At 44.6% G+C, this 21,379-nt stretch overlaps 1 protein-coding gene across 12 annotated transcripts in view; it reads left to right on the top strand.

Moving 5' to 3' along the window:
- Positions 1 to 21,379, top strand: part of USP54 (ubiquitin specific peptidase 54) — a 533,711-nt gene that overhangs the window by 488,444 nt on the left and 23,888 nt on the right. For 11 of the 12 annotated variants that reach the window (XM_029608960.1, XM_029608959.1, XM_029608954.1 and 8 more), the window contains 2 exons: positions 14,130 to 14,248; positions 14,919 to 15,059. In XM_029608960.1, coding sequence (XP_029464820.1) covers positions 14,130 to 14,248; positions 14,919 to 15,059 — 260 coding nt within the window. The remainder of the gene's footprint in view (positions 1 to 14,129; positions 14,249 to 14,918; positions 15,060 to 21,379) is intronic. The other variant, XM_029608961.1, reaches the window with a different exon arrangement.

Genomic DNA, 21,379 nt, shown 5'->3' with positions numbered 1-21,379 from the left:
CAAGGCAGATTGCCGAGGTAATTTGTCAATATTGACCTGTATTAAAAACATTCTGTTTTTGCACAACCACCTTTGATCACATATAGTAGAGGCAAGAATCTTCGAGATATTTTGGTACATTCTCAGCTTTCTACTACAGTGACTCAAGAAGCAGACCGTCCCCCTGGCCATTGGCCATGTCACAAATGTGTACCATGTGTCAGTTGACTTTATCTGGACCATTTTGGCAAGATCACTTTGGCACCAACCATATAGCCCAATCATATTATGATTGCACTACTACGCATGTGATCTACCTTATAATATGTCCCTGTGATAAGTATTATATTGGACGTACAAAAAGATCTATATGGACACGACTCATTGAACATTGTAGTTGCCTTACTACAGCTAAATTACAAGCATCAATTATAGCTCATTGTTTAGTAAAATCTCATAAATTTACGGATCTCAAGTGGAGGGTTATTGACAAGATTTTTATAAATAGAAGGGGGAGAGATCCACAACCTATATTAAATTTAAGAGAACAACAATGGATATTTAGATTGAATTCAGTGCATCCTGCTGGTTTAAATCTAGCAGTTGAATGGTATTCAATTATTTGATACATGGACTGATTGATTGACAGGTAGGCGCTTTAAATACCTTTACGTAGCCTGACTTCTGGTTAACGTAACTGGTACATGACGCTCACAAGCTGAAGAAATGGTTCTGCTGTAGTAAGTCTACATTTACTGTGCTTTCGCAATGATAGAATTGGATAAATATTCTTTCTGATAATAATTTTTGTACTATTTCGATAGAAGAATAATCACCCCTTGACGAAGTATGGCACTCCGAAACATGGACTGTGTCGGGCATAATATTGAGCGATGGTCTGGGCATCTGTAAACTCTAAAAATATCGCAGTTTGGGCGTAGTATTGAGCGATGGTCTGGGCATCTGTAAACTCTACTAATACAGTTTGGGAAGGAAATTCAGCGTAAAGTATATAAAAACATGTACCACTCTTACAACCTTGGCAGGAAATTAAGCTAAGTAGTTGACTTTGTTCTAATTTTCACATCTAAAAATCAATTTTTGTATTCTTTAATGAACATTTAAAAATATCACTGTGAAACAACTTTTATTTGGTGATAGATATGTAAGCATAATGAAAAAACTCAAAACCAAATGGCCTATGATTAAATACTGGCATGGTTTGGAATGTGTTCCCACGCAAAATGACATATGCCCTGTATGATGATCATTATCTTCACAATAAGTAAGATATAATTGTGGTGTGTAAGTTGCCATATTTTGATTGAAATGTTCATTGACCAACTAACACCTATTTGATTCAATTCATAAAGCCTCGTAGTGTTTGACACATCTAAAACCCCTGACATAATATATTGGAATTCCAAACCATTCCACTACTGAACTTTCAATTATTTTATAAAAAGGCAGCCCATTCTATAGGTCCATTGAGACCATATGGGGTAGATGTATGCCAATTAAAGATAAATCGTTGCTCTATCCGTCTCAATATCAATGATAAATCTCCACCATTCCCTGATCGTACCTTTTTAACTACAAAAAATTTAACATCGTCTAAGGTATGGTGCTGTTCAACCCAATGTTCCACTAATGGCACATGCTCCCTTAACGATCTAATACGGCTTTTGTGTTATATAATTCGCAATTTAATCGATCTCACTGTTTGCCCGATATATATCAAACCACATGGGCACACTATGGCATAAATCACCCCGCTAATATCACATGTACATAATTCTGATAACACATATTCCCGACTCAAATTCGGATGTTGAAAGCACTTGAAAGTCAATGTATGCGGACATACAGAACATGTGCCAGATGGAGATCCACCTCCATCTGTACAAACCTTCCGTTTAAATTATCCCATAAACTACGTTTTTTGATGGCGAATATAAGGGGTTCCAAAACATTCTTTAAAGGCGATAAAATGTGCCAATATTTAAGCACCAATTCTTTAATACAAAAGATTTTGGATGAATATGGGATGGTGCAAATCATCCTGGATGGAACATTGCTCTGAGATTTAATCAGCAAATTATCTCTATTAGCATACAGTGCACATGTAAAGCCTTCTTAATTGTAGATTTAGTATATCACCGTGCCAAAAACCTGTTACTTAAATCCTGTGCTTGAATTTTAAATTCTTCGGTAGTAGAACATAGTCGCCTATATCGTAAAAATTGTCCAGTGGTAATATTATTTCTTAATTGTCGGGGATGAAAACTTTGATAGTGAAGCAAGGTATTCTTGTCTGTAGGTTTCCTATACACTGCTGTTACCAATCTAGTATTATATATATAGACACAAATATCTACAAAAGCTACAGACTTTGTCCATCATCACTGTAAATGTCAAATTCTGGTCCCTGGAATTAATCTCTTCTAAAAAAAAAAAAAAAAAAAACCCCATTTTAATTCTTCACTATTATCTTGCCAGATCAAAAACACATCATCAATGTATCTACTCCACCTCACCACCTGTTTAAACCAAATAGAATTGTATACCGTTCTTTCTTCAAAGCATGCAACATATAAACATGCTACGGTGGGTGCCATAGTTGATCCCACAGGATGATGATCCAGCTGAGAGATTCTAGGGTCACCCCCTTCTGTAGGTTGGATGGCCTTGTCCACCATCCCAGGTTCTCTTTTATCGAAGGGGGAATCTACAGCCTAAAATGATAGTTCCTGGAAGTGGGAGACCAGCGCAAAAGTATAAAGGGCACATATGAGCTCTGGCCCATGGGGCTAGATCTAGTGTACCTGCCATAAGTTTCAATAACTGGAGTTAAATCAATATCTTGGGAGCATCTTGAGAGCGAAAGGCTAGCATCTGGTCAATCACTTTGATGACCCTGTTGAGTGATAGGGTAACTATATTTCTTCTGTGTCTGACAGGGTGCCCAAATCTCTAGGGTAAGACTTCCCAAACTTGTCCAGGGGACCCCACAGCCAGTTGGATTTTTTAAGATATCCACGATGAATATGCATGAAATAAATTTGCATAGACTGAGTCTCCATGATATGCAAATTTATCTCATGTATATTCATTGTGGATATCCTGAAAACCTGTGTGGTCCCCAGGACAGTTTTGGAAAGCCCAGCTTTAGGGTCTGTCATGGCTTTAGTTTGCTCTTTGCATAGTTTATCACATAGCTTAGCTTCTCCAGGAGGTGGACCATTATAGCTGAGGCCTGGTGACTTTCCTGGGCATATTTGGCCCTTATGAGTCAATCGTCTAGATTGGGGTGTAACATTATACTTTGTTTGCGAAGAGCTACCGCTGCAACAGCTATGACCTTGGTAAACATCCTGGGAGCAGTTGCTAGCCTGAAGGTTAGGGCCTTGAACTGAAACATTTTGCGTAGTACGCAGCATTGGAGGAGATTTTGATGGGAACTTTGAATGGAAATATGCCTCTGCTAGATCCAGTGAGGCAAGATAGACTCTTCTTTTCTTAACACCGCCATAACCGAGTAGAGTCTCCATTTAGATGTGGGGTACATGAAGACATTTGGTGATGTCTTTTAGATCTAGGACAGGATGGAAGGTGTCATCCATCTTTGGAACCACAAAGTAAATTGAATAGGTACCTTGCCCCCAGTCCTGGGGTGGGAGTAGGATTATGCCCTTCAGATGCTGCAGCTTTAATAGAGTAGCCTTTATGGCTTCTCTCTTGACTTGGGAAGTACAGGGGTATATCATAATGGCCCTTGGAATCAGCATCGTGTATTCTGGGGCATATCCCTTTCGTATTTCCAGGACCTGTTGGTCCATCTTAATCCGAGTCAGTTCTGAATACTGAAGATTTCCGTACAATCCTACAGATACTAGTTTTCCCAGCTTTAGACTACTGCAATTCTTTATACCTAAGTATTCTGGCAAGCACACTCCAAATAATCCAAAACACAGCAGCCTACCTACTAACAGGGATGTGTATGCAAGAGCACATTACTCCTGTTCTGTGCTCCTTGCATTGGTTCCCTATTTAATGGCGGATTGACTATAAGGTGGCTCTTCTTGTACACAACAGGATAAACATAGAAACATAGAAATGACGGCAGAAGAAGACCAACCGGTCCATCCAGTCTGCCCAGCAAGCCTTACACTTATTTTTCTCATACTTAACTGTTTCTCTTGGCTCTTAGTAACCTTATGTTCTAATTCCCTTTTCACCCCCACTATTAATGTAGAGAGCAGTGATGGAGCTGCTTCCAAGTGAAATATTAAGTTTGATTAGTTGGGTAAGCGGCAGCATAGCTCTCTGTCATGAAGCAGAGGGCAATGCTGGAAATGTGTGAAGTATCAGTTTTTCTTTTCCCCTGTCATTGAAGCAGGGAGTCATGCCGGACATGCACCGAAAGTGAAGCATGCCTTGAAAGTCACATTAACTATCATCAAATATTGAAAAGCCTAATAATTGGTAATACCTATAGCCCATGAACCCATCCCTGTTTTTTTCTTTTTTTTTTTTTTAATTGGGAGATGGATGCCCTTCATCCTTCTACTCTGTGACGGTGGACACCTACCACTGGCCACTGGCATCCCGCTCCGTGAATGCCTCTGTGGCTACTGCCGCTCCATGCAGTGTTTTACTACCTGCTCTTTATATGCATCCTCTAGAACTGATGGATCCCATCCCTGTTTTTTTCTTTTTTTTTTTTTTAATTGGGAGATGACAGCCCTCCATCCTTCCGCTCTGTGAAGGTGGACACCTACCACTGGCCACTAGCATCCCGCTCCGTGAATGCCTCTGTGGCTACTGCCGCTCCGTGCAGTATTTTACTACCTGCTCTTTATATGGACACCTACCACTGGCCACTGGCATCCCGCTCCGTGAATGCCTCTGTGGCTACTGCCGCTCCGTGCAGTATTTTACTACCTGCTCTTTATATGTGTCCTCTAGACCTGATGGATCCCATCCCTGTTTTGTTTTTTGTTTTTTTTTATTTAATTGGGAGATGACAGCCCTACATCCTTCCGCTCCATGAAGGTGGACACCTACCACTGGCCACTGGCATCCCGCTCCGTGAATGCCTCTGTTGCTACTGCCGCTCCGTGCAGTATTTTACTATCTGCTCTTTATATGCGTCCTCTAGACCTGATGGATCCACAATGTTTATCCCATGCCCCTTTGAAGTGCTTCACAGTTTTGGACTACACTTCCTCCGGAAGGGCATTCCAGGCATCCACCACTCTCTCCGTGAAGAAATTCTTCCTGACATTGGTTCTTAGTCTTCCTCCTTGGAGCCTCAGCTCGTGACCTCTGGTTCTGCTGATTTTTTTCTGTTGGAAAAGGTTTGTCGTTGTCTTTGGATCGTTAAAGTTTTTCAAGTATCTGAAAGTTTGAATCATATCACCCCTGCTCCTCCTTTCCTCCAGGGTGTACATATTTAGATTCTTCAATCTCTCCTCGAATGTCAACCGATGAAGACCCTCCACCTTCCTGGTCGCCCTTCTCTGTACCGCTTCCAACTTGTCCTTGTCTCTTTGTAGATACGGTCTCCAGAATTGAACACAGTACTCCAGGTGAGGCCTCACCAAGGACCTGTACAAGGGGATTATCACTTCCCTTTTCTTACTCGATATTCCTCTCTCTATGCATCCCAGCATTCTTCTGGCTTTTGCAATCGCCTTGTCGCATTGTTTCGCCGACTTCATATCATTAGACACTATCACCCCAAGTTCTCTCTCCTGCTCCGTGCACATCAGCCTTTCCCCCCCCCCCCCCCCCCCCCCCATCGAATACAGTTCATTCGGATTTCCACTCCCCAAATGCATGACTTTGCACTTCTTGGCATTGAATTTCAGCTGCCATATCTTCGACCACTCTTCCAGCTTCCTTAAATCCCGTTTCATTCTCTCCACTCCTTCCGACGTGTCCACTCTGTTGCAGATCTTAGTGTCGTCCGCAAAAAGACAAACCTTACCTTCTATCCTTTCCGCAATGTCGCTCACAAAGATATTGAACAGGACCGGTCCCAACACCGATCCTTGCGCTACACCACTTAAAACCGCTCTCTCTTCAGAGAAAGTTCCATTTACCATCACGCATTGTCTTCTGTCCGTCAACCAGTTTGCAATCCAGGTCACCACTTCGGCACTCACTCCCAAGCTTTTTGTTTTATTTACCAGTCTCCTGTGCGGAACTGTATCAAAAGCTTTGCTGAAATCCAAGTAGATGACATCTAGCGCTCTTCCTTGATCCAATTCCTTGGTTACCCAGTCGAAAAAGTCAATCAGATTTGTCTGACAGGATCTTCCCCTGGTGAATCCATGCTGCCTCTGGTCCATCAATTCTCCGGACTGTAGATAGTTCACTATTCTCTCTTTCAACAGTGACTCCATTACTTTTCCCACCACCGAAGTGAGGCTAACCGGTCTGTAGTTACCAGCCTCTTCTCTGTTCCCACTCTTGTGAAGCGGGACCACCACCGCTCTTCTCCAATCACTCGGTACCACTCCCGTTTCTAGGGATCTATTGAACAGGTCACACAGCGGACCCGCCAGCACATCTCTGAGCTCCCTCAGAATCCTTGGATGAATCCCATCAGGCCCCATGGCTTTGTCCACTTTCAGATTCTTTAGCTCTTCCCATACATTTTCTACTGTAAAATGATTTTCATCTATTCCACTACCCTCCAGCTTCTTGTGTAGAAATGGTCCTTCTCCAGGGTCTTCTTTAGTGAACACAGAGCTGAAGTATTCATTTAATATTTCTGCCATTTCTTCGTCTCTCTCCACACATTGATCATTTCCACCTTTCAATTTCACTATACCACTATGGACTTTTTTCTTTTCGCTGATGTATCTGAAAAATGTTTTGTCACCATTTTTTATCTCCTTGGCAATCCTCTCTTCCGCTTGACTTTTTGCCAACTTGATTAATTTCTTCGTCTCCCTCAGTTGAATCAAATTCAACTGAGGGAGAAAAACATCATACAAGAGACTAAATGCTCAGTAGAATCTATATGGGTAGAAATCCCATGTGTGTTGGGTAAGAGTATAGTGGTAGGAGTATACTACTGTCCACTTGGATAAAATGGTCAGACAGATGATGAAATGCTAAGAGAAATCAGGGACGCTAACCAATTTGGCAGTGCAATATTAATGGGAGATTTCAATTATCCCAATATTGACTGGGTAAATGTAACATCAGGACTTGCTAGAGACATAAAGTTCCTGGATGTAATAAATGACTGCTTCATGGAGCAATTGATTCAGGAACCAACGAGAGTGGGAGCCATTTTACATTTAATTCTTAGTGGAATGCAGGATTTGTCGATGTGAATCGGAACCAGAATCGGATCAGATTTCAGTTCCGATTCACATCTCTATAGATGTGAATCGGAACCAGAATCGGATCCGATTTCAGTTCCGATTCACATCTCTAGGATTTGATGAGAGAGGTAACAGTGGTGGGGCCACTTGGCATTAGTGATCATAACATGATCAAATTTAAACTATTAACTGGAAGAGTGACAATAAGTAAATCTACAGCTCTAACACTAAATTTTCAAAAGGGAAACTTTGATAAAATGAGGAAAATAGAAAAAAACTGAAAGATGCAGCTGCAAAGGTTAAAAGTGTTCAATAGGCATGGACTTTGTTTAAAAAACAATCCTAGATGCACAGTCCAGATGTATTCCATACATTAAGAAAGGTGGAAGGCAGGCAAAATGATTACTGGCATGGTTAAAAGGTGAGGTGAAAGAGGCTATTTTAGCCAAAAACAACGTCCTTCAAAAATTGGAAGAAGGATCCATCTGAAGAAAATAGGATAAAGCATAAGCATTGTCAAGTTAAGTGTAAAATATTGATACGACAGGCGAAGAGAGAATTTGAAATGAAGTTGGCCGTAGAGGCAAAAACTCATAATAAAAACGTTTAAAATATATCTGAAGTAAGAAACCTGTGAGGGAGTCGGTTGGACCATTAGATGACCGAGGGATTAAAGGGTCTTTTAGGGAAGATAAGGCCATTGCAGAAAGACTAAATGAATTCTTTGCTTCTGTGTTTACTAATGAGGATGTTGGGGAGATACCAGTTCTGGCGATGGTTTTCAAGGGTGATGAGTCAGATGAACTGACCCAAATCACTGTGAACCTGGAAGATGTAGTAGGCCAGATTGACAAACTAAAAAGTAGCAAATCACCTGGACTGGATGGTATGCATCCTAGGGTACTGAACGAACTAAAAAATGAAATTTCTGATCTATTAGTTAAAATTTGTAACCTATCATTAAAATCATCCATTGTACCTGAAGACTGGAGGGTGTCCAATGTAACTCCAATATTTAAAAAGGGCCCCAGGGGTGATCCGGGAAACTATAGACCAGTGATCCTAACTTCAGTTCCAGGAAAAATAGTGGAAACTATTCTAAAGTTCAAAATCGTAGAGCATATCGAAAGACATGGTTTAATGGAACACAGTCAACATGGATTTACCCAAGGGAAGTCTTGCCTGACAAATCTGCTTCATTTTTTTGAAGGGGTTAATAAACATGTGGATAAAGGTGAATCGGTAGATGTAGTGTATTTGGATTTTCAGAAGGCGTTTGACAAAGTCTCTCATGAGAGGCTTCTAAGAAAACTAATAAGTCATGGGATAGGAGGCGATGTCATTTTGTGGATTACAAACTGGTTAAAAGACAGGAAGCAGAGAGTAGGATTAAATGGTCAATTCTCTCAGTGGAAAAGGGTAAACAGTGGAGTGCCTCAGGGATCTATACTTGGACTGGTCCTTTTCAATATATTCATAAATGATTTGGAAAGGAATATAACGAGTGAGGTTTTCAAATTTGCTGATGATACAAAATTATTCAGAGTAGTTAAATCACAAGCGGATTGTGATACATTACAGGAGGACTTTGTGAGACTAGAAGATTGGGCATTCAAATGGCAGATGAAATTTAATGTGGACAAGTGCAAGGTGTTGCTTATAGGGAAAAATAACCCTTGCTGTCGTTTCATGATGTTAGGTTCCATATCGGGAGCTACCACCCAAGGAAAAGATCTAGGCATCATAGTGGATAACACTTTGAAATCGTCGGCTCAATGTGCTGCAGCAGTCAAAAAAGCAAATAGAATGTTAGGAATTATTAAGAAGGGAATGGTTAATAACATGGAAAATGTCATAATGCCTCTGTATCACTCCATGGTGAGACCGCACCTTGAATACTGTGTACAGTTCTGGTGGAACATTTCAATAAAGATATAGTTGCAATGGAGAAGGTACAGAGAAGGGCAACCAAAATGATAAAGGGGATGGAACAGCTTCCCTATGAGGAAAGGCTAAAGAGGTTAGAGCTGTTCAGCTTGGAGAAGAGACAGCTGACGGGGGGATATGATAGAGGTGTTTAAAATCATGAGAGGTCTTGAGTGAGTAGATGTGAATCTGTTATTTACACTTTTGGATAATAGAAGGACTAGGGGGCATTCCATGAAGTTAGCAAGTAGCACATTTAAAACTAGAGATGAGCTTCATTTTTTTCTACCGGGTCGTTTTTTGAGACGAATGCTTCGGGGTAAAATTTGTTTTTCCTCGGTTAGTTTTTTGGAAAAACAACCAAAAACTAAATGGGGAAAAACGAAACCGGCCCAAAAAATGACACGGGAAAATGAAGCTCAAAAAACCCACCCCAAGCATTAAAATTCACTTTAATACATTAAATACAACCCCCCCCCCCCCCAACATCCCGATCCCTCCCCAAGACTTACTAACATCCCCGGTGGTCCAGCGGGGTCCCGCGAGGGATTTCTCTCTCCGTGCTGTCCGACTTTCGGGCCTGCCTCTATCAAAATGGCGCCGATAGCCTTTGCCTATACTATGTCACAGGGGCGACCGGTGCCATTGGTCAGTCCCTGTCACATGGCCATCGGCGCCATCTTGTGCTCCTACCATGTGACAGGGGCTGACCAATGGCACCGGTAGCCCCTGTGACATAGTATGGGCAAAGGCTATCGGCGCCATTTTGATTACTGGCAGCTGACGTTCCGAGTGCAGGAGGTTGCTCCCAGACCCCCGCTGGACTTTTGGCAAGTCTTGTGGGGGTCAGGAGGCCTTCCCAAGCTGGCCAAAAGTCCCTGGGGGTTCAGCGGGGGTCCCGGAGCGATCTCCTGCCCTCGGGCCGTCGGCTGCCAGTAATCAAAATGGTGCCAATAGCCTTTGCCCATACTATGTCACAGGGGCTACCAGTACCATTGGTAGGAGCATTGCTCCTACCATGTGACAGGGGCTGACCAATGGAATGCACCCCCACTTGCTGTGAGAACAATTTCTGACATCCAGGTTTTTATAAGTGCTATAAAAACAATTTTAATCAGGAACAGTTTTAATATAGCAGAGTAAGTGATATAACCATTACTGCAGGTTTTCATGTTTATGATGTCACTATTGTGTATGTTTTTATGATGATTTTTTTTCTTATAAATTTTTATATATCTTCTTATTATTCTTCACTCCAAACCACAGAAAGTGTATAGATTATAAATCAATTTTAAATAAATAAAAACCACAAAACTGCAGTCGCCCACTGTTACTAATGCCAGAAGGACCAGCTGAATATCATTTGGGTAGGGTGACCACTTCTTTCTGCTGCAGGGGTTTTGGTCTTCGTTCTTCTAGCCTCTCAAAAGGAATAAGGCTTATTTTGTGCCATATGCGGAGGGGATCACCTGATTGGCCTGTATCTGTGCAATTCCTGGAAATGCTGGTTGTCTGAGGCCTCGTGCCCCAGAGCAGGTTTTATCTTCCAGCAGCCTTTGGGGTTTAGACTCTCCCAAATCCTTCACTGGCTTATTCAGTTCCTCCATAACAGATAAGCCACCTTTTAAAGGGGAGCTTGTAAAGGCGCGTTTTGGATGCTGAATCTTCTGCCCATTTGTACAGCTACAGAAGCCTCCTGGCTGCCATCCCTGAGGCCATTGCCCGGGAGGACATTTTCACCAGGTCATACATCATATCCGCTAGGAATGCTATGCTGGATTCTAGCTGTGCTGTTTTTGTGCTTTCTGGGAGCTGCTGAAACTGCTCAGGCTACATAACCTCCACAATTGGAGGCCTCTATTGCCAAGGTGTTTGTGGAAAAGGTCTGTTTTAAAATATATTCTATTTTCCAATCCTATATGTCTTTTGATGCCATTCCTCATTCTACTGGTATTGTTGTTTTGCGGGTTACTGCCAAAATTAAGGCACCTACCCTAGGTATTCTGAGGAGGCTATATCTCTTTTCCAGGGGAAGAAGGTATAATTTACCCATGATCCTGCTCCCTTTCCAGGGTGTCCCATCCATAAGCGCCACATGTTTCCAGACACTGCGTAGTGGGCATGCCTTCGGAGGTCTCCTTATTCCCCGAGGGAATAAGGAAACACTGGAGGTAATTAATACATGGTTAATTTGCTAGTAATTAGGACTAAGAGCTCCTCCTTCCAGAATAGTCGGACTGCTGTTGATACCTCCTCTTCTGAAGAACATTCTCCTTCCTTCTGGGAACCCATAGAAGTGCTACAGACTGAGTTTACCCCCTGCTCAGGACCTCTCCATGTTCAAGTGTAAGTGTCCAGATGGGGGGAGGGAGCTCTGGGGCTTTCCTCGCTTGCTTAGTGGTAGACCCCCTTTAAAAAGTGATTAAATCCTGGGCCCCAGACAAGGAGAATCTTCCTGGCTTTTGCATAGCCCAAAATGCTTGGTAATAAGCACCACAAAGTGTGGAGAGAATTCTCCCTGTCAGGTCACTGCCGGACCTGACTGGGGGTCTTGAAGAGTTACACCCCTAATAATGAGGGCTTTTGACCCTGAACTGCCCTCGGCCAACACTTCTGAGAGTGGGGCTATGTGGGCTGCCACAGAGAGGGATAGAGAGCTTCCTTCCACCCGCAGGGGCTGGGCCCAGGCAAAGCCTGGGTCAGCCCTAGTTTGTTCACCATCAATCAGAGGAAGAGCCACCTCTTTAACCAGAGACCCCGGGTCCAGTCCCTCATTGCCCAAGGGGCAAAAAGACCCAAGAACCTGAGGATCTGCTTTGCACCACAGTCTGCACACCTCCAGTTTCTGAGCATAGCATCAGGTTCGGGGCCATTGTGCTGCTACTTGTGGTGATGCAGCAGAGCCATCCAGTGCGTGTACTAAGGGCAATCAAAAAAAAAAAAAAGAGATGCCATGGTTTCCCCTGCTTCTTTCCTCCTTCGCTTTGCCCTCCTCTCCCTGCTGATTTACTCACTACCAAAAGGAAGCCACCTTGATGCTCCAACTGTCCATGCATCTTCCTCTTTCTTTGGGGGGCAATTTTATTGGCCAGAAAGAAGGGGGTAGAGGTAAAATGATGGGGGAAGGGGCTTTGAAGATCCCTTGCAGAGTGCTCACTAAGGCCACCCCTCTAGTTCCCCTAGTCCTGCCCTCTAGGGACCCTGAGGTCCATAGACCCCTAGGCATATTGATATCAACTTCGGGGGTTCACCTGGGAGATAGCCTCTACTGGGGAAATCAGTCCCCAGAGACTGTTACCCCAGAAGTGAGAGGACTCAAGTAGGCCAAGGCCTAACCTAGGCTTTGTTAGCTAGTATGACCAGTCACTGCTTGTCCGCAGTTGCAAGAGACAGAATACTGGTGGCTGTCTAGGACCACACCCCCTTTATAACCCTAATGAGGTCATAGAAGAGGTGTGTCCTCTGTCTCCAATAGCTAAGGGGGTAAGGGGGGGGGGGGATAAATCCCATGCATAAGGACTGGTCTAGCAAGAAGAAAAGGAATAGAGAGTTATGCCTGTACACATTTGCATGCAACTCCAAACATGGTAAGTGTCCATTCGAGAGATGTGGGTGGTTGGAAGAGTCTTGGTTAGTCCCCAGAGGAGATTTGTTCTTGCAGGGGTGGGGGATCAAAAAGAGAGTTGTTTATTTATTTATTTATACATTTTTATATACCGACATTAGATCAATGATGTCACATCGGTTTATAGATAACGAAAAGGAAGTAAGCGGGGGGTACTTATTTCTTACAACAAAACATATCTCTAACAATGCAACGTAATGAAACTTGAAGTTATTGCGTATATCTAACGAAGGCAACAAAATAAAGAAAATATAGAAATATAAAAATAAATATCAGTGATACGAAACTCTTCTAACGCATCTTAATGGGATTAGAAAATCTTAAAAATGAAACGTGGTGAACGTGATTAGGGACTAGGGGCGGAAAAATGAGTAACAGGGGCAGGGCTAAAAAGGAAAAGTGGCTGGGGGTATGGTCATTGTGGGAAGGCTAGCCGAAAAAGCCAGGTTTTTAGGTGTTTTTTAAAGAGCTGTGTTGAGGGTTTGGATCTTAGCTGTGCTGGAAGGTTGTTCCAGAGAGAGGGTCCGCTATGGAAAGTGCGCGTTCCCTTGTTATGTTGGATGTGCTTCTTTTGGGGTGGGGATGTGGAGAAGACCAGTGTTAGAGGATCGGAGGGTTCGTTGTGGTGTGTGGTATCATAGGGGCGTGCTTAGCCAGTTCAATTTGTCGTTGTATAGTGACTTGTGGATGAGGGATAGAACTTTGTGTTGTGTTCGGAAGGTGATGTAGCCCTCGGGGCAGAATCATTCTTGTGAGGGATCAGGAGAGAGTTCAGATTCCCCCCGAGAGGGATACTATAATTGTTCCATGGGGAGGTTGAAACTTTAAATGGGCCATCAGGGTCAGCACAATCTTTATGGGATTTGTTGGGAGGAAATCTCTGCTGCTAACCATTTCATTTCGGGTCAGTTAGTGGAACCTGGTCTGATGCAAATGTTAACTTTGTCTTTAGCAAACCCATGATAAATAGGAGTTGGAGATCATCATACCATGCTATTTGCCATAAGCCCAGTAAAGCCTCCTTTACATTTGGGTACTTGCTAATTTTCATACATACATGTTAATGTCTTTTGTCACTGTCTTAACTTGGCACGTTAAGACCTTATTGCGAAGCACCTTACATTTAGTGTGTGCAAAACGGCCTTAACATGCATGCTAAACTTTATTGTATAGGGACCTGTATTCTTAGCTTTCGCTCTAAATTGGTTTGGGGATTTTTTAAAATTCTCTCTCTCTCACTTTTTTCCCCTCTTTAGTTTTGGCAAATACTACAGTGCGGAAACTGCAAACTGCAGCTGGCAGGGGCTTCTCAAGAACTCCAACAGCAGAGATCGAGCGCAATCTCTTTGGACCCAGTGCATCACCTGTTTCCAAGGTAATGAAGAACATGTGTGGGAAGGATGATGAGAATTGTAAGGGAATGAGGAACTGGAATAATTCTGTTTGCACAGGAAAAACAATTGTTCCATTAGTAAGAGAAGTTAGAAGATGACAGTATGAAAAATATAAGTAATATTAGCAGCTATACACACATCAATCTGAACCCAGCAATTTCAGAATTAAGACTTGTCTGTTTTGCATGTATGACTGAGCAACACTCATGAACTGAGGTCTTGTTATAGTGGTCAGTGAAGAACGAGCAAAAAGTTCAAGTACTGTTGTACCAGTCACTTAGGCTGTTCTTGCTCACTCTGGCTTTTGTAGTCTTGCTCACTACTGCTTGCACTTTTCTTAGCTGTGGGTTTGCTGTATTCTCCATACTAGCTTTGAGCCTTTCAGGGGGCAGAAGGGTGAGTGTGCTAAATTCTGTTTTACTTTCGCATATGTAAACTGGAGATCCAACTACTAAAACCTGAGACAAATATCATCTAAATTATTTCAGTTAATCATTTGGGGGCTGCACTTAAACTAAACTCCTTTAGTATATTATGCTATGCTGTTTAGTCCATCATATATGCTTTGCCCTTTGCCTGAGACTTTTTGCTTGAGAGCAGCCCCTTTCTGAATTTTGGCCTCTGTGTGTATGTGTGTGTGTGCGTCTGTAGGTTGTCTTCAGCAGGGGCCATGGCACAGTGTCTGAAGAGGACGAGCTGTACAGCGCAGAGAATTTCCGACGCCTGGCTCGTAGCCTCAGTGGAACAGTCATCACTAGCAGGGAGGAGACACTCGTCTCTTCTCACAGTTTTGTAAGTAGATAAGCCCTTGTGGTGCACAAGGTGTGCCTGCTTTGTAAGGGGCAGTAGCAGGGTTCAGAAAGGCAATTGCCTCTTCCACTCAAAAAAGTAATTATGTAGTTTATAAGATAGCCGAGTTTATTCAGTGACATGGAGATCCTAGCATTGGTAGCTTTAAGAAGTTTAAAATGGAAGAACTGGTGCCTTCATTCAGTTAAGCTAATGTTTTGTCATATTCCAAAAAATACTATTCAGCATTAACAAATATTCTTATTGCCCTCTATGCTGCAAAATTCAGAAGTGTGCAAACAGTTATACACAGGAATGTCCAGTGAGCAAGCCAGTGTATTAATTTTTACTGCATGAGCAATATGTTATAGATTGAATATCTCTAGAGAGCTGCCATATGCAAGGTCTTGGAATTTGGCAGAATTGATGGCATTGTAAATGAAACTGGAGGTTGTTGATTGGATACCATAAACTTTATTCATAGTGTGGGCATAAACAAACACCTTTTCGGATCAGGTATTCTCCTAGGACAAGCAAGATGGTAGTCCTCACACATGGGTGACTTCATTGGATGGAGTCCAGCACTTGTCCAGGGGGGTTCCCTCTTCAGTCTCGTAACATAGAATTATGATAAAAAATTAAACAAAAAATAAGGGAAACCCAACTCCGCAGGGTGGCAGGCAGGTTTTGTGAAGACTAACATCCTGCTTGTCCTAGGAGAAATCAGTTGCTTACCTGTAATAGGTGTTCTCCTAGGACAGCAGGATGTTAGTCCTCACAAAACCCGCCTGCCACCCTGAGGAGTTGGATTTCCCCTATTTTTTGTTTAATTTTTATCATAATTCTATGGGTTAATCCTTACCTATAGGCTGCTCCCCAACACAAAAGGTGAACAACAGACACCAACCAGCCCAAATCCAAATAATGGGCCCTATACAGGGCGAGTTGGGTTCTCCACCTTGAAGAGATTCCTGAGGACAGACTGGCTGAACCTCCTGTCACATCAGCCATCCTTGTCTAGTCACTCTTCCTTTTTTTCTGTGGAGCTTTTGCCTCATGGTAGAGTTGAACCCAAGGCTTGCCCTTAGAAATTGCCTTTGGAAACTTTTTTCACCATCCTTTTCGAGTTTTCTTGTGAATTCATCGAACTTTGGTCCCTCTCGGTTCCCTCTAGTTTCCTCAGTCAGGTTTTTTGGTGGTTTGGTAAGTTTTATTTCACTTCCATTCCCCCCAATGGCAGCTGTGCCTCAGTGCCCGCCGGCATCAACTGCCTGCCATCACAGACTCTCAATTTTCTCTTTTCCTTTCGTTCATCATAGCCTCATCCAGTTTCCATCAGTGCCCCTAGTGTCCGAGGACCATGTCCATCATGGACACCCATGTGTCCTCTGCCTATGGGCATCGCACGATGTCCGGGGTTGCTGCATGTGTGCCCAGATAACCCCCAGGGGACGTTGCGCTCAGCTCGACAAGATGGAGGAACTCTTTGGGTTAAGGAAGTCCGAGACATCAACTTCGGCGACATTTGTACTGATGGACCTGGTAGCTGCACTTATTGACACCGAGCCATCTGCATCGGTGAGGCTGGCGATTCCATCAACACCATCGGCAGATAGGGGCACCAGGGACAGGCCTCTGTCAATATCTTACAAGTCGAGGATGTTAGGTTCATTATCATCGACCTCTGCACCAAGGAAAGACCGGGCAGAGTAGCGAGGGAAGCCAAGGAAGCATCAGCACATCTCGGGGATCTAAGGAAGATTTGGCTACCCGTTGTGCCTCCCAGTCGATTTTGGCATTGGCAACTTTCGAGGAGGAGCTGGAGGACAGGGTCCAGGTAGTGTTGCAGCGTGTGTTGCAGGGCATTGAACCGGCGGCACCGACTGTTCCAGTGCCAGCAATCATCCTGCTGGAGCGACTCAACAGTGCTTATCGGTGTGTTATTGAACCAGTTGGCGCCAGTTTCCAGGAGGCTATCGATGTCCAGCAGGACACCAATGCTTCCCCTAACCAATATAGTACTTGTTGCTGGTTCCTCCGAGGAGGAAGCTCCATCAAGACCAGTATGGACACCAAGGCTTGCAACCCGCGTCCAATTTTGGCCGAGCACCCAGGGCCCCATCCCCTGTGGACTACAGTAAGGTTGAGGCCATGTATGACTCCTGGGGGAATGACACTGCGGAATCCTCTGAGGACTCAGAGGGTCTCCCTTCAGAATCGTCTTCTCCAGACAAGCGAAGGAGGTCTCTTCCAGAGGACCTGCAGGTTTTGTACGGGCGATGGCAGAGGTCATCCCTTTTCAGTTAATGACAAAGAAGGTTGCCAGGCATAAGATGCTGGAAATCCTCCAATTCATGGAGGCCGCTAAAGAGCGCATAGCAGTCCTGGTGCATGAGATCTTTCAGGAGTTGCTGCTGAGGATCTGGGAGCACCCCCTCACAGTACCTTCCGTCAACAGGAAGGCTGATGTGGGTTTACCTCGTCCAACAGGTTACCGGATTTGAGAAGCGTCAGCTGTCACACCAATTGGTAGTGGTCGAATCCACTGTCAAGAAGGCCAATCACTCTTGGACTCATGCTTCGTTGCCCCCAGGCAAGGATCATAGAGTGAAGGACGCTCTTGGGAGGAAAGTGTTCCAAGGGGCCATGCTCATTGCCCACATTGCCTCTTACCAGCTCTACATGAGCCAAATCTCATGCAACCTCTGGAAGCAGGTGCAAGAGGCAGCTGAGCAACTGCCTCAATAGCAGCAAGACACCTTCTTATCACTGGTGTGTCAGGGCCTGGAGTGTGGAAAACACAAGGTTCATCCAACCTATGATGTTTTCGAGATGGCAGCGAGAGTCTCTGCATCTGGAATCGGCACCCACAGAATGGTATGACTGTGGGCCTTGGGTCTTCAACCGGAGGTACAGGAAAAACTCACTGACCTGCCGTGCACAGGAGAGAATCTCTCCAGAGATAAGGTGAGGGACCCAGTGGCCCAATTGCGGGATCACCATGAAGATCCTCCAACAGCTCTCCACCAACCCTTCAGACCTGCTCTCCTCAGCCAGCAGGTCTGTGAGCAGGATCAGAGGAAGCCTTTCTACTGCCAGAGGAAGTACTATTCTCCGGCCCCTCTCTCCCGTTCACAGAGGGTGAGCTCACGTGGCCATCCCAGGCAGCAAAGAGCTCCCAAGCCCCAGCTGACTTCCCAGCCAAATCCTAGAACGGGGTTTTGACTGGATCTTAGGGAGTATAAGCCAGCCACCTGTTCCCAAGATATTGGCAGGGGTAGGCTACAATTCTTTGCTGATCAGAAACCAGTGGGTTCTGATCATTGTCCGTCAGGTACCAAATAAACCTATTGGGTGTCCCACCAAATTGCCCCCACCCCATACCCGTTTTGGGGGCCAAGAGCACATCAGGAGATACTACTTTGGGAGCTGTCCGCCCTCTTAACATCCAGAGCAGTTAAGCCTGTCCCATCAGGGCAAGGATTCTACTCCCGATACTTCCTGATTCCGAAGAGGATTATGTCCCATCCTAAACCTTAAGAGCCTTGAACAGATTTCTCAAAAGAGAAACGTTCAAGATGGTTTCCCTGGGCACCCTGATTCCTCTCCTGCAAAAAGGGGACTGGCTATGCTTTCTTGATTTAAAGGAAGCATACACTCACATTGAGATCTTCCCAGGTCGCTGGAAGTATCTCAGATTTGAGGGAAAACAGCACTTCCAGTACAGAGTGTTGCTGTTGAGCTAGCGTTGGCCCACGTGTCTTCACAAAATGTCTGGCCATGGTGGGGGCACATCTCCGCAGACTGGGAGTGCATGTTTTCCCGTACTTGGACAATTGGCTGGTCAAGATCACCTCTCAGATAGGGGCCGATCGGTTCTTGCACTTAACCATCTGGGTGACGGAGTCATTAGGGTTCATTATCAACTGCCCAAAGTCCCATCTCAGCCCATCACCTCGATTGGACTTTATAGGAGCCCTGCTAGACACGGCTTGAGCAAAAGCCTTCCTGTCACAGTCCAGGGAGGTCACCTTGGCGTTCATAGTGGCAGTGATTCAACAGAGCCAGCAGGTTTCAGCTCAGCACATGTTGAGGCTTTTGGGCCACATGGCCTCAGCTGTCCATGTTACTCCCTTGGCAGGCTTACACATGCGCAGAGTCCAGAGGACCTTGAGGTTGCAGTGGTGCCAGGCCATGCAGAGCCTCCGGGCTCTCATTCAAGTCACTCTGCCTCTCTGGGACTCTTTGTCCTGGTGGTGGGCTCTCTCAAATTTGGAATTGGGAATATCTTTCCAAAATCCCCCTACCAAAATTGTCTTAACTATAGATGCATCCACCTTAGGGTGGGGAGCTCTTGTAGAAGGGCTCCGCACCCAGGGCTTATGGTCCACCCAGAAAGCATGGTGTCAGATCAACTTCCTGGAGCTCCAGGTGATCAGGTTCATGCTATGGGCTTTCAGAGATTGGCTGTCCAGCAAAATTGTCCTGATACAGACAGACAACCAAGTTGCTATGTGGTATGTCAACAAGCAGAGAGGCACAGGGTTGTACCTCCTGTGTCAGGAAGCCATGGGATGTATTCAGGGCCATGTATCTGGCCGGAATAGAGAATGTGATAGTGGACAGACTGAGTCGTGCCTTCAAACCCCATAAGTGGTCTCTGGACCAAGGGGGTAGCGAACTGTATCTTCCGCCTTTGGGGGAGCCCAGATGTGGACTTGTTTGTGTCCCCCCTGCAATAGGAAGGTGACTCAGTTCTACTCCCTGTACAGGTCAGCCTCGGACGCCTTTGCCCGACATTGCGGCAGAGGTCTTCTGTACCCCTGTTCTCCGATTCCTTTAGTTACAAAGACTCTCTAGAAGTTTCACAAGGACCGAAGGATTAAGATCTTAATAGCCCCTCATTGGCCGAGACTGATTTGGTTTCCACTCCTTCGGGAGTTGTCCATCCAGAAACCAATCAGTCTGGTTACTTCCCCAGATCTCAACATGCAAGATCAGGGCAGGCTGCAGCATCCCAACCTCCTGCCCCTGTTGCTCACAGCCTGGATGTTGAGTGGTTAATCCTGCAGCCACTCGATCTTTCTGAGGATGTGTCTTGGGTCCTGGTGGCTTCCAGAAAGTCTTCCACTATACATTCCTATGGACTGAAGTAGAGGAGATTTTCTGTGTGGTGTGAGCAGTAGGTCCTAGATCCATTTTCCTGCCCCATGCTAAAACTGCTTGACTACCTTCTACACCTTTTGGAGGATGGCTTGAAGACCAACTTTGTTAGAGTTCATCTCAGTGCAATTGTCGCATACCACCAAGGTGTAGATGGTATGCCCATGTCTGTACAGCTGATAGATGTATGCTTTATGTGGAGCCTGCTTCAATTGATGCCTCCCATAAGGACTTCCGCTGTGTCTTGGGACCTCAACGTGGTGCTAGCTCAGTTAATGAAAGCACCTTTTGAGCTGCTGTGCTCCTGTAACCTGAAGTACCTGACCTGGAAGGTCATATTTTTGGTGGTGGTCACTTCAGCGTGCAGGGTCAGCAAGCTCCAGGCCTTAGTGACTTACCCACCTTATACAAAGTTTTATCATAATAGGATGATCTTTCATATGCCTAAGATGGTGACGGATTTCCATCTTAACGAGTCAATCGCCCTGCCATCATTCTTTCCCAGGCCCCATTCGCACCAAGGCGAACAAACCCTGCACAATTTAGATTGCAAGAGAGCCTTAGCATTCTATCTAGAGCAGACAGAAGCCCATAGACAGTCCACCCAACTTTTTATTTCTTTTGATAGAAATAGGTTGGGAGTTGCCAAACAGACACTATCCAATTGGCTAGCAGATTGTATCTCCTTCTGTTATGCCCATGCGGAACTGTATCATGGGGGTCATGTCAAAGCTCATTCTGTCAGAGCCATGGCAACATCAGTGGCCTACTTACAAGCAGTTCCCATGGAGGAGATCTGCAAGGCTGCAACGTGGAGTTCTCGCCACAAATTCACATCCCATTACTGTCTGGACAGGGATGGCCGATGGGTTCGGCCAGTCTGTCCTTAGGAATCTCTTCAAGATATAGAACCCAACTCGCCCTGTCTAGGGCCCATTGTTTGGGTTCAGGCTGTCTCCCCCTTTGTTACCAACAGAGCTTTGGTTGTTGTGCCTGTGGGCACCTGGTTTTTATTTTATTTATTTATTTATTTATTTAAGGTTTTTATATACCGGCATTCATGATAAAATCACATCATGCTGGTTTACATTAAAACAGTGGTGCATAGAAAGAAAAAACAAACTGGAACTGTAGTGCGGAAGAAAGCAGTTACAAAAAAC

Source organism: Rhinatrema bivittatum, chromosome 7, assembly GCF_901001135.1.
Source record: "Rhinatrema bivittatum chromosome 7, aRhiBiv1.1, whole genome shotgun sequence".
Classification (NCBI taxonomy): Eukaryota; Metazoa; Chordata; class Amphibia; order Gymnophiona; family Rhinatrematidae; genus Rhinatrema; species Rhinatrema bivittatum.
The sequence above is the reverse complement of the archived record's forward strand: the minus strand, read 5'-3'. Positions and strand labels throughout refer to the sequence as shown.